A 14,117-nucleotide genomic window follows, 5' to 3' on the forward strand; every position below is an offset into this window, starting at 1 on the left:
TCTTTTTTGTTTATTCATTCTAATTCTATGTGGAGACATACCACCACGTCTCTCTCTCTCTCTCTCTCTCTCCCCATATATATATATATATATATATATATATATATATATATATATACACGCTCACGAGCGAATACAAGTCAGTATCTAAATTGATCTAATAAGAGGGTCATGATTAATAAAAAGTTCACATAAAGAAAAAATCTATTCATCGTCCACACACACCACACTTTTTTTTATTATTATTTTAGCAAATATGTGATATATAGATAATGAGTAGAAGAATTCAACCAATTTAAAAAGAAAAAAAAAAAATGTGGTGTGCGGTGTGATGACTAGCAAAGCTCTCGTATAAATACTTTGTTTAGATGTCTCTACTCTTTTATTCATCTTAAATCCTTACTTTTCTTCACGTCTTCAACCTGACGTACTTTATACATACAACTATAGTTGTAAATATGAATCGGTCCTTGCTGTTATCATGAACTAGCATGGCTTCCCCTACGGGACACCGCTGACGGTAGAGGACTCCGAGTTCACGGCATTAGATGATCTGTGAGGAAGACCAATCTCTTCGGTACACAAAGGGTGTCAACACAAGGTCCTCAACTCAACTTGCCTAATCATTTGTTGCGTATTTGATACTACTTCCATCTTACAAATTATTCAGTCACCAGTCATTGAAATAAGGGGGTTAATATGTCAGGACGAAATGCCCATGAAGAGGAAGCCCTTTCCTGAATTTCGGAGAGATGGGTAAAAGCTATAAAAATCAATTTGCAGCTCTCTGCCTCATCCATTTTGTAGCCGACCACTTTTCCCCAGCTAGCACCTCACATCCTCCATGTATGCTACTTGGATCGGACTGTCCATCTAGACCCTGAAAGGAGCAACCAAGGAAAAAAAAAAAAAAAAAAAAGACAGATTTGAATTTGGTCCATTCACTGAGGGCACATTGAACAATGCAAGCCCTACATCATTTACCACCTCAAATATCATAAATATGTAGGCAAATAAGAGGTAAACAGTAAACTATCTATCTTTCACAAGATATAAAGATGCACAAATTAACAAGTAACATTAAGAAAACAAACCATGCTCCAAAAAAGTACTGCGTCTCCTTTAATCGGTTTAACAGACAACCCTTTAACCATCTTCCCACCACAGCTACACTCACCCGAACCAGCCTGAGAATTATCAATAAAAAGTTCAAACAGAATTATTTCAAGAAAACCTTTTTTCCTTTGATAAATATGAAACAAAACTTTCATGAACATAATAACTCTTGCAGAGACAAGGATGGAAAGAAAATCAATAATCAAGAATTACAGATTATTTATCCAAAAAAAAAAAAAAGGATTCAGGACGCGATAGGTACAACTATATCAACAAGATCATCACACAGGTAGCATCTATGACAGCAATAGATGCCCATCGCCATTATTAATAAACACAATTTCAATTTCCACACGGTTAAGATCACCAAAAATTGCCTCATCAACTCTAATAACACAAAACTATGCTCACAGGGGTTTACCAAAAAGGAATCACAATATTTGGACATGACTCATTAAGATAACATATCTCTTTGGTATCGTGTCAAGTACTGGAACTGGTAGCAATAAATTTCTCTACCAGACTGGTGATTCCAGCATTTGCAGTTCCATATTGATCCACTTACCAAAGCATTTTATTGAAGAACTCTTCTCAGGAAGAACACTTTGAGATCTTTCTAGTGCTGGAAGCCATAATACTTCACCACCAATATTACAGATAATAATAATTTATAACCAGATTTTGTTTTAAAGAAGAGACTATTTGACAACTAGCATACATTTGAGCATTGGAAAAAAGTTAAGATGAAATCATGCAGTAATCTTGGGCCCTTGCTAATAAAGCTTTGCTAAACAATAGTGAGTGCATCTGGCAGAAATGTTGATGTGTGAGAACTTTGCAGAAACAAAGAACTACGGAGGGAATAATAGAAGTTTCACTTTCTTTCATTTATCATTACTTCTATATAAGCACATAAATCCATGAATAGGCCCAATACAGGCTACCTTACAGTCCTGCGCAAGGGCAGACCTGGTGATTCAATTCTTATTTTCGGAGAATGTACTAACTACTATATATTCACCAACATTTCTTGGTACATAAAGTGCTTTCCTTTTTCTTGCATTATGCGGTTAGGAAGTGATCATGTATAAGGATAAACTACACCTTCTAATCTGTCCAATTGCCTCTGTTGAACAAATATTAACTCAGCATAAACACAACTGCCTAGGCAATCAGGTGCTAAATGAAACCAGGGAAATCAATCCTCAAGAAACCATAAGTAGATGCCTGGCTAATGTCCAGATGTTGAACTCTTACCAAGTAGACAAACACAAAATGTATGGAATGAGAAGATATTAATAATGAAATTTATTTATTCAAATGAATAACATTGGAATGATGCCACCTAGAGGCAAAAAAGTAAGACGCATTGGACCCTGAAACTTCTGAAGAAAGAAACCGAAACTTAAGACCCAAGACTGTGATAAACTTTTCTACATTTTTATAATCTCCATGACTTGCAAGTATCAAGAAGCCCTGTAACCTTCCCTATCCCACTTCAGTCATTTTGTTAGTGCGCAACAAAGAACCATTCTCCTGGTAACCATCTACACTAAACTGGTAAATGTGAAACCAGTCAATTAGGTAGCAAGTACATTTTCCCTAGAAAAATCATTTCCCTTCTCAGATCCAGGACTCCCAAGTTCCCAAATCCCAAAGCTACAACTTAGTAGGTATATGTGAATAATCAAGATGATCACTGTTCATCATTCTTTTATCTTCCAGCGTTTTCTGTTTAATGTAATCCAACATTAACAAGTTTTTTTTATGACATGGAAACTCACCAAGACAAGGTGTCCAAGGGGGGCCCAAGCCACATCTAGGTCCGTACTCCAAAAGAACTAGTCAAGCCTTACAATTAGAGCCCCTTGGAATCCTTCTAAAGGACATGAACTTCTCCATGCCAAACAACGTGGAATCTCATTTACCACCATCCTATATGCAATCGCACAATCTGGGGCATTACAATCTCCCCCCTTAAATTCCAAACATCTTTGTCGGGCCATTCCATCATAATAGGTACTACTCAAGTCCTAGGCTCAAGTACCACACTTCTAGTTGGGATTGACTTTGATACCATATGTAACAATCTAAGCAAAGCTCAAGCCACGTTTGGGCCTATACTCCAAAAGGATTAGTCGAGATTACAATTAGAGCTCCATGGAGTCATTATGGGCTTGAGCTTCTCCCTCTCAAGCAGGGGCAGCTCAATACAAATTAAGGCCTAGGACAAAATTTAAGTGAGCCATTCTCAATTATAATACAATAAAATATAAATTATTATATTGAATATTTTTTAAAATTTTCAAAAAATGAGGCTTTATTTTAAATATTTAAATAAAAAGTTTTGAATTTATATTTAATACAACAATTTAAAATGAGGCCTCATTGTAAATTTTGTGCCTCAATTTAGCAAGATCTTAGAAAAATTTATTTAAAAATATAAATTATTTATTGAGATGAGATGAGAAACCTATGAATAGCAGTGAAATGATTTGAGTTAAGATGTTTTATGGAGTTTTGGGAAAGGAGAGAGAAAAAAGTTGAATAAAAAAATTATAAAGTTAAAATATTGTTATAATATAATTTTTTAATATTATTTTTGTTTTGAGATTTACAAATTTTGAATTATTTTTTTTATTTTGTTTGAAAATTTGGGAAAGTTGTAATGATTAGCTGAAAAGCTGAAAAATTTGAAACTGAAAAGTGTTTGTGTTTGAGTGGTGTTTGGATGTTGAGATGAGATGAGATGGGTTGAGACAATCTCAACATCCAAACGGGGCCTAGTATCATGGGGCCTTCCACATTTTTTTTTATAAGTAATAAATTTAATTAATGAGAATAGGCAAAACCCAAGTACACAGGGGGTGTACAAGAGTTTAAACCTAGTTAAGAGGAAGAGATAGAAACAAGAAAATCATAAAAATCTAGGCCATTGCACACATTGAAAAATATAAAAATTATTTAATGAAATGGTTTTTATATATTTTTAAAAAAATTAAAAAAAAAATCTTCATTTTTAATTTTGGGGGCCTTGCACTGGGTGGGGCCTTAGGCAATGGCCTAAGTGGCCTTACCCTTGAGCCGGTCCTGCTCTCAATTCCCAAGCAAGAGAGTAAACCTGAACACATGACGCCACCAGCCCAAACCATGCATCAAGTAATCCAGAAGAATTGCTAGTGCGGAATCAAACCCAAAATGCCTGAACCATCTTATCCCATCCTCGTCCCTTGATCACTAGGTTGAATCCTTAACAGGTAAAAAAACTTTAACAAAACTAAAGCATGTTTGCCATTCTTCCTTTTATGGTCAGTATCCACATACACCTCAAGGCATGTGGGATTGTCTATTAAATATCACATATGCATGTGCAAATTTGAAGGAAGAAAAAAGTAATCATAGAATGACTTGTGTCAACCACCTGCAGGACCACCTAGGTACCAGAGTTATACTCTCAGTTCAGCGAGTTTTGCCTAAGTATTTTCTTTTGAACAAGGGACTTCCTAGTAGTAGTTCCTAATGGACCCATGATTAAATAAATTATGCATATATTCAGATGAAGAAAATTTCAGGGCATATTTGGTTTTTGAAGAAACTTTTAGGGCATATTTCAGAGCACTTTATGAAGAAAAAGCAAAAAAACTGTGGTTCACTTGTCTGGTTGGTAACAGTGGAAATGTTTCATAACAAAAGGAGGAAAATGGCTCAAATGTGAACTATAGTAGATGTTGGACATTTTTTCTGAAAGTGAAAAACTTGAAAAAAGTGCCCAATACTTGAAGCACATGTGCTTAAAAATACAAATAATAACTTGAAGCACTTATGTTCTAACATTCATCTATCTAATGAAAAATAAATAAATGTTAAGCATCAAATTTTAAAAGGTAATTACCAAAGGGAAATATGTTTCTCCTCCATCAACATTGTCACTTAAATACATGAGGATTGTTGCTATTCGCTGACCACCTCGCTTCAAATTGAACTGACAAAAAAAGAAAACAAAAAAAAGATTTTGATTCCTTTCCAGAAAATGACTTAATTACAACATATATGAGCAATAACTGCTACAGAATAGATTCCAATAGTCACAAAGACAGGTAAATAACTTACAGTATCAGAAAAGTAGTCATGGTGAGGTTTGTAAAACTGACTCTTCTCATACCTGCGCTGCTGCAGATGTTAGCCTTGGTAGTGAAACCTATAAGTATTTCTGTTCATAAAGAATATATTACTAGGATGCAGATTATATTCCCACCTTAATACTTGTATGAGCTCACCATTTTCTACTGGTACTTGAGAATAGATAGATATTCGTTTTTCGATTGCCTGATTATGCAAGAAAGAGACAATTTTAGTACAGCACTCAATTACAAGTCTCCAACAAAAAGTGAGATCCACCACAATCAGTACAGCTTAGGAAATAAAATTGTATTTATGTCCAACCCATAAGAGTACATGTAAATTATATCATTGAAAAATCTCTCCCTACTCTCCCTCTCTCTATGACACACAAGTGCAAACAATCCCCTCAGCCTCCCCACGACAAAAAAAAAAAAAAAAAAAAAAAAAAAAAAGAATAAAAAAAAGAGAGTGAAAGAAAAGAAAATAAAGGTTGAAAGTGGGATTTTAATCTAATCATGTTTTAGTAATTCTTATCAATATGTTCCTTTGTGATCAACACTGAAATGAGGTAACACTTATCAACGGGTCAGGCCCAGATATCAAATGCAAAGGTGCAACTTCAAAATTTTACTCCATTTACAAACAGCAGGCACAAGGGTAGAAACAATGCTTGTATACATGTGTGTTGGGTTCCATGAAAAGACATCAAGTTGGCCACATATTCCTCAAGGATGGAGATGGCAACCACCATAAAACATACCTCTAAATGGCAGATTGTCCCTGTACAGTTTTGAGTTGCTCCATGTTGAACAAGGGTAAGAAATCAAACAGAAAACTTTTAAACCACATATTTCTAATACATGCTCCTGAACCCCGATTGCTCAAGCATATGCACCGGCAAATGCCTTATTTAATGAAGAGTGCATACACTTCAAATGCCATACCTCAATATGGAACCCCAACAGTCAAAACAATCAATAAGGTCTATAGCAACAGGGCCACAAACATAGTGTTTATTACAAGCATTTGGTATCCTGTTGAGCATCCATGAATTGAGCACCGATATTATAGTCAGAGATGTAAAAAAAGTAAACTAACCTGTATCATTGGATACTTCTTTTCTTCAGGACTCAAAAACATACCAGAGCTAGTCCTAACATCACTTTTAATTCCCTGAAAAAAGGCAGGCACACTTCAGATTGCAATTTAAAAGAAAAATGTACTCTTCAGGCAAGCAAACGTTTCATATCAAGAGCTCTATGATTGATCATGATTGGATGATGATAAAACACTCCTTACAGGGAATTTTTTTTTTTTTTTTACAGAACATTTTTGCATTCCCCAGAATCCCCTCGATAGTCCTACGCGTTCTCAGGTTTGTTTGTAAAGAAGTAATGGGAATCTACATGCCAGCCATTCAGATTACCAAAAAACTGTATTTTCATGGTAATGTTGATTTGCATGAAAGGGTTTGGGTATCCCCATTCCACGGCAAGGTAATGTGACAGTTTCAGATTAGTTACATCAATACACTCAAGTTTTTTGATAAGTACATCAATACACTCAAATTTCTAAGCTTAACAAAAGTAAGGCAACCTCATCTAAGTTTTATGGATTTATGATGGAACAAAATTTATTTTGTTGTATTTATGCAGCTGAAGCCCATTCAGACATGGCAAAGGATGATGCTATGTTTGTGGTATTATGGTTTTGTTTAAGACGACTGAATTTTTAATTCAGTGCATGATTTAGGTATTCAAGTAACATAAGTTATTCTGTGATTTGAACTTTTGTGGGGTTTTTTTGTTTCTTTTTCATGAGCAAACTTTTGTGGTATTTATTATTTTCTTTCCCCTTGGTCCCATTTTATCCCAGTTTTTGTGACACTAATTAATTTTTAACGGACTCTCAGGATTATTCCAGATGCAAGGATCTCAAGTTCCAGGAAAGCTTGTCAGACTTTTAACCAAACCAAATGTGGCCATCATTACATTTATAGGCATCCAAATTCTAAACATTGCATTCCTATATTTCTAGACACCAGGAAACATGTTGAATCTCCTGAACCAAATTCTTAAGCATTGTTTGCCAAAGAATTCACGAGATTTCAAAATATTTTCTTCATATTTGCTCAATGTAAAGTTTTAAGTATAACTATCAGATCAGTAAGAACTGAAACAAGGATTAATAACCCGAAGTTCTGTAAAAAGTTGAAAGCTATCTGCTATCAATGCATCTTTTTTGCTAGCCAAGTTGAACAAATCTGAGAAGACTATTTAAGAGAAGAATCACTACGGCATTGATCATACTGAAATTATATTTTGGTTCCTTCCCCCACCCCATATCTAATTTACCAGGAGAATTACCCGCCAAACCCTTCGAATGTTCTTCCATAACCCCAACCCACAACTCCAAGTCACCTCATTTGAGCACCAGCGTCCAACCACCACCATTCATGGCCAATTTCACATCTGCATCTGCTCTCCACAGGCTATCTATTTCATTAGCATTGCGCCAAAGCCATTTCCCATAAGGGCTCTGTTGAAGGTAACTAAGTACATGTTTAACCCCATTCACTGCCACCTGGTGTGAATTAGCTGTCGTTGTGAACTAACCACCTAGCAGTATGTTACTAAACAAAGATACAAGTATAGATAGGAAATTATGCTTTTATATAAGATTCTTGCAACATAGCGTTCGATCAATCATACAAAAATGATGGCCACTGGCTAAAATAAACAGGTCAAGGAATGTTACTCGACCAATGAGTTTTCCTCCTTTGTTTCAACACCAAAACAGCCCTTTCCCCTTCTCTATTAGAAACCCTAAAGTACCTAATCTACCTTTTCTGCAATTAAACCCTAACTGTAGCTCTCCCTAAACCCAACAAGCTGCTGCAACAAATTAATCCTGCCAACTTTTAAGCACTAGACTTAAAGCTTCAAAAGTCTATCAAGAAACTAGCCTAAAGTTCCTCTCTTGCAATCAATTGTCAGCTTCAGTATCAAATCTAAAAGTGAGAACGTGACTGTAAACATATCATGAGATGAAATCACACAACAGAGGAACTACCAATAGCTTATAGAGAGATAGGAGTATGACAATAGTAAAGAACAATAAAAGATTAATTTGAAGGAGAAGGAAACTGTCTCTACCTTCCCAGTTTTTGTATCCACTACAGTAGAAATTTGAAGTCGGGGGAGGGCTATAGCTCTAAGGTAGTCACATTCCTGTAAATACCAACAAATTTTCAACTTTATATTACTACTTTGTATCTTCATCTACAATTGTTAAAAGAACATCTTTAAACTATTCAATAATCATGCAGAGAATATTTTAAGTTCCACCAAAGTTTCAAACTTGTTGCCAACTTGAATTTGTGCACTCAGCCACTGCTGGCTTGAGATCAATCATCCTAAATGAGAGCTTCTATCCATACAGAGGAAGACAACTTTTGTTATAGTTGTCTATATGCCAAGCCATGGAAAACAACTTTTAGATAACCCAAATTACAAGGTAGCAAGAAGTAGCATACACTACACAAACTAGAAATTACACGTAAAATAGAAATATGTGGCGTAGCTCGTAATTATGCTGTCCACAATGTTTGGAAGCGTATGAAGTAGAGGAAGTCTTAATGTGATTCACATTTTATGCTTGTTGCTTTTTGCTAGTACAAGTTCTTTTAAAATAGTCCACATTTATACTCATCGTACTATTTAACCGAATTCAGCACTTGCATTTTGATAACAAATAGTTTTATTTTGAAAGATAACAAATAGTTTTTCGGCTCTGAAAAATCAATTGATAATATTCAGACTCCATATTTCCACTTTGCTGAAAAGTACTATAGCAGCCAAAACCCCGAGCACATATTAAATACCTAAAGAGCCAGGGATAATCATGCAAACAATAGAAGACACTCCAAAATAGCACATACAGTTACCTCCTTGCTCAAAAAATTATGAAGTAGAATTATTCGAGGTGACCAGCTAATTACTTCAGGTTTGACCTGCATCAAAAAGAAAGAAGAAAAAATATAAGGGAATAGGAGGCTCGAGAATTAAAGCTTCCAAAAAGTAAGAAACGTCATATCATTGCGACAGATTGGTGTTGTATGTGCAGACAGAGCAAGGAATTTATAGACCACCGTTTACTCCATAGTGCGATTGCTAGAGCCTTGTGGAAAGACTGCTTCAGTAAAGTTTGGTTTGCTTGGTTTATGCCCAAAATGGCAGTAGACTTTTTTGCAAATTAGAGAGGGTGGTTATATGGTGGCACTAAGATTAAAGCAGTATGGAAGATGGTCCATACCTGTCTAGTATAGTGTATTTGGAGTGAAATGAATGATTGAAATTTTGAGAGCTTGAGCAGACAATGGAAGGACTTAAAACTTTCTTCTTTAATACTATGTTCCTTTGGGCAGCCACTCTAGAATTTAAGATGCTGAGTTTTTATGATTTCCTTTTATCTTTTTCTATTTCTGATTAGGTATTCATCTTGTATATGTCCAATATAATGGACTATGTCTTTTGCATCTTTTAATAAAATACTCGATTCTTACCAAAAGAAGAATTTATTTTAATGACAAACTAATTTGAGAGTAAAATGTTTCACATAATTCTGAAAAATCAAACCAAATATATGCTGGTTAAAAAAAATGGATAAGGGGGAGAGAGAGAGAGTAACCCAATATAGATTAATTATATTGCCTATCACTGGAATTTGAAAGATACAAGGTTTCCACTTTATAAACTCATATATGCACCAAGTATAGCTTTCTTCCATGACGGAACATGATCATGTAGGCAGGGTTTCCATCCTGACCTAATAATAGTGTCAAGTATGCTTTAAAAATTTACTATTTCAAAATGCAAATAATCAAGAGTAAAACTGAATCTGTCCCAGTGTTGGTAAAAGTACACTTGAGCGGAAAGCACAAAGCGCCAAAACCGAAGCGCTTCACTAACCAAAGTGAAACGTATTTATAAAGGTGCACTTTTTTGTGCTTTTAGTGTAAGCTTCAAAGGCAAAAAAGTGCACTTCTGTAATTGTTTAAAATATATATATATATATATATATATATATATATATATGTATCAGTTCAAGACCCAAAAACTTGTGTAAGCAAATATTCTTAAGCATTTAGTTTGATATTGAAGATCATTTATGCATCATGGCACCACATGTTGTCACATGTGATGTGTATACTTTGAACCCGATGTAATAGTCCATGTTGGTTTTCTAGATGGATTGATATTTCATTTTTTATGTTAGTATAGAAGTCAATATCACAATTCTTGAGCCTTTTTGGTCATGGCACTTTTTGGTATATTCTTTTATTGAAACATGTATTTTTATTTTATTATGGCTATCAAATATCATAGATGTATATATTTACCAATGCATAAGAGAATTATGTTAAATTTTATGTTTAAATGTATCGTAATTAGTTGAGTACTTGATTTATATGTTGCAAAATACTCTAATAAATTGAGTTAATAGGCTAAATAACCATCTTTGCTTCTTTTTTTATGGATTTTTTTTTTTTTTTTTTATTGTACATCATCTTTAAAAATGTGCTCCTTGCTTCAATCAGGCACAAAGCACAGAGGCTCTAAATGGTGTTTGTGCTTAAGTGCGCCCAGCATTTTTAACAGCACTCATTTTTCCTCCATATACCCCCCCTCCAACCATCTTTGTGCATAAGATATAGGAAATTTAAAATTCAACGCAGATAACAAAATAATGAGCTTACATATCCAAGACGTAAAATTCTTGCTTCCTTGTCGTTATCCCAGAGGGGAATACCTGAAAATTGTAAAAAGGTAATAGATCAGAGCGTGCGTACTCCCAAACTCCACTAAATCTCTTTTATGCATAAAAAAACTCAATACTACTCTAATGCTAAGAAATGAAAAAAAAAAATGGGAGAGAGAGAGTGACCACTCGTTCAACAAATCCACAGATGCAATGAACTTAGAGTACAATGAAATCAAAATTCCTTATCAAAAACTCACTTTTAGGAACAAAAAATAATGGTTAGGAAGCATGCCAACCTCTGGGCAGGTGAAGATAGCCATCATTATGATGTCCCTGCAATCTTCTAAACGATGGAACCTCTGTGCCCATTAAGGATATGATTCACAAATATCAGCAGCAAAGCTATTTTTTTAGTATAAACAGCATTAATCAAAAATCAAAATTTTGGAGGTTGATGAATAGCATAATGTTAACACTAAGCTCCTCAACAAAATCTTTCAAGAGTTACTTAGAAAAAACAAACTTTTTTCTAGAGTTGATTGAGATGACTCTAATGCCCTTACAGTTACCATAAAATCTTTGTGATGTAACAACAATTGTTTAAATATCAAGCTTATTTAAGTTTCATCTGTGAAGTTAAATACAAAATTTGCTTATCGACACCAATTAGTTTCAAAGCCACACTTTATTTCATACAATGGCTGCTTACTTCCCTGGATTAAAGATATCCGAATCCGAAAAAATGTCAATAAATTGTCAAATATCATCAATCTCCAGCAAACTTCAGCATCTGTGCTTCTTCCTTCCACTTACTGACTAAAGTTTCTCATCTTCTAATCATATGTGCTACCTAGTTAAAGTGAAGTGATACTCCTACAAGTATAGTTTACTTTTTTTTATAAGTACAAGTATAGTTTACTAACGTAATTTCCACAGTCAAATCTCATTCCTACCCACAAAGACTTGATAATTGCCTGCAAACCTATGATGCACGAATCAAGATTTCCCTAACATACATTTCTTATTGACTCTTCAACTTTCCATATAATTAGATGTTATGATCCTAATTGTTAAAGACTTAACCAAATCAGTATCCAATAGTGTTTAGGATTTTGGATCATTGGTTGGGCCTTTAACAATTGGTATTAAAGTAGGGACTACATCATGTGTTCAAGTCAAGAGGGGGCAACATTTAGGCTAGATTAAAATGTATTGGTGCTATACATAGGCATGGTGTTAAGTCATTGAATAATGATAGATGAGTGAAGCCACCAAAAAGGAAAGGGCTATCACTGAATCGATGTTGATAACGTAGTCCGCCTTGGACATCAGGTTGAAAGCATGGTGGAATGTTATGATCCTAAAGGTGGCTTAACCAAATTAGTATCTAACTGTCCTAAGGCTTTTGGATCAATGGTTATACGTTTAACATTATTCGATAGAGAGCATTTTTTTATAGGTAAATAATTATACGATAGAGAGCATGTAAAACAGAAAACATAGAATGCCAAGAAATATACCATAGGAATCTTCCAACCTTCGTATGAATGCTAATTGAAACAAAGCACCTGCAATTCCAAAACAACAAACAACGCGTCAGTACAATTACGCTAGCAAAGAGCTCTATATTGTTGGTAGAAGCAGAGCATGGAAATTTTAAAGATTACTTCAGTCGGAGGACTAAGATTAAAGATTGATTGATCAGGGGCTTTTGAAAAACTAAGTATTAATGTAAAAAAAATAAATGAAAGAAAGAAAAAATAGATTTAGGCAGCTACCTATAATCATTCCGACTGTGACGAGTGTTAGCAGGCCGAACACGATCTTCATGGCCGCCACAGCCATGGCTCGGAATTTTGGTTTTTTGGTTTACAGTAAGAGACAAAGGGGTTGTCTGGCGAGAGAGAGGGATCCGCGTCCGCCACTGACGCCTATTGCTTCGTTGAATGTTTTTTATTTACCTACCAGTTTTTTTTTTTTTTTGTCGTCTTCTAAGAACTAAGAAGAGTCAACGTCCACAATCCATAATTCAGGGAAAAACGGGTATTCCGACTTTTTTTTTTTTTAATGTAAATAATCTATATATATATTAGAAAAATTTTACCAATAATAGCTTATAAACTTTGTGCTTTATTTTTTGGTCTTTAATCAAAGAAGTTAATATTTATTGTGTTTTGTTGTATTTTTAGTCTTTAATTGTAAGATTTGGATTCTCAAGTGAAGTTGCTTTAGTGCAATATGAAATTTTTTGCAATCTTTGTTACGTTATGGATAGTTATTTTAACCTCTTTTTATTGCAAAGTTAATTTAACTCTTCTTTATTTTGATATGACAGTGAAAAACGCAATAGATTGTGTGCACTTTGAAGAGTGGATGCCTTAGTTTTGTTATGTAAATCTGAATGTACTCAGACAATCAAGAGCTTTTATTATTCTATGTAATTTCGAATTTTTTGTAGCTATCTTTTTATGTGATTATGAAAATCTGGTATTTTTTATGGTTTCAAGCTTTACTTGTCTAGGTTGTGTTCAAAACATCAATAGCTTTTTTTTTCTTTTTTCTTTTTTTGAAAAAGAGAAAATGTCACATGTCCACGAGTGACCCCCTCCTAATATTATTAAAAGCTCTTGCTTGTGCAGGAGGAATACCGTGACATAACGCCCAAAACTTATACAAATACTCTATGCCAAAACCTTCCATACAGAATAACCAAAGAAAATAACAAAAGGAAAAACCACACGACCAAGCTCACTATCCACCAGACACCAAACCCAGAGCCTCGACTATAATTACAGCCGAAGATTAGAAAAGCGAAGCTTGTCCATCCGAACTAGACCTCTCATTTTACTAGGCAATTCATCACCTGCAAAATATCTCCTCGTGTTGCCTCCCTCTCCTTGACAAGCCAAAAAATCTGCCACCTAATTCCATTCTCTAAACTTATGCTTAAACGAGACACGAAAGCCGACTAAGTCCTCCTCTAATGATTCCCAAAAGTTCCATAAATACCAAGTAGTACAAACTCACAACCAATTCCGAATCACTTTCAATACAAATATTCTGATATCCCAACTCTTTACAAAGTCAAACGCCACTAATAATTGCCCTCAACTCTG

The 14,117-nt window shown here is 34.6% G+C and overlaps 1 protein-coding gene across 2 annotated transcripts; it reads right to left on the minus strand.

Moving 5' to 3' along the window:
* Positions 1–356: 356 nt before the first annotated feature.
* LOC121247147 (prolyl 4-hydroxylase 1) lies at positions 357–13,030 on the minus strand. 2 transcript variants are annotated; one of them, XM_041145491.1, is made up of 12 exons: positions 12,780–13,030; positions 12,522–12,569; positions 11,298–11,360; positions 10,997–11,049; positions 9,185–9,250; positions 8,394–8,468; positions 6,337–6,411; positions 5,372–5,442; positions 5,227–5,278; positions 5,009–5,098; positions 1,095–1,187; positions 357–880 (listed from the first exon to the last, which is right to left on the minus strand). In XM_041145491.1, the coding sequence occupies exons 1-12, from the start codon at positions 12,844–12,846 to the stop codon at positions 773–775; spliced, it is 861 nt and encodes a 286-aa protein (XP_041001425.1). In that variant the 5' UTR covers positions 12,847–13,030; the 3' UTR covers positions 357–772. The 2 variants fall into 2 exon arrangements, with proteins under 2 accessions (XP_041001425.1, XP_041001426.1); XM_041145492.1 differs by lacking the exon at positions 11,298–11,360 and having other exon boundaries at positions 12,780–12,992.
* Positions 13,031–14,117: the final 1,087 nt, after the last annotated feature.

This window comes from Juglans microcarpa x Juglans regia, chromosome 1S, assembly GCF_004785595.1.
Source record: "Juglans microcarpa x Juglans regia isolate MS1-56 chromosome 1S, Jm3101_v1.0, whole genome shotgun sequence".
NCBI classification, from domain to species: Eukaryota; Viridiplantae; Streptophyta; class Magnoliopsida; order Fagales; family Juglandaceae; genus Juglans; species Juglans microcarpa x Juglans regia.

Excerpts from the sequence above, each read along its gene's own strand:
- LOC121247147 (XM_041145491.1), bottom strand. The coding sequence starts at position 12,846 with ATGGCTGTGGCGGCCATGAAGATCGTGTTCGGCCTGCTAACACTCGTC. Across the intron at positions 6,412-8,393 it reads TGGATACAAAAACTGGGAAG|GGAATTAAAAGTGATGTTAG; the intron begins GTAGAGACAGTT and ends GCCTTTTTTCAG. Across the intron at positions 5,099-5,226 it reads ATGACTACTTTTCTGATACT|TTCAATTTGAAGCGAGGTGG; the intron begins GTAAGTTATTTA and ends TTTTTTTGTCAG.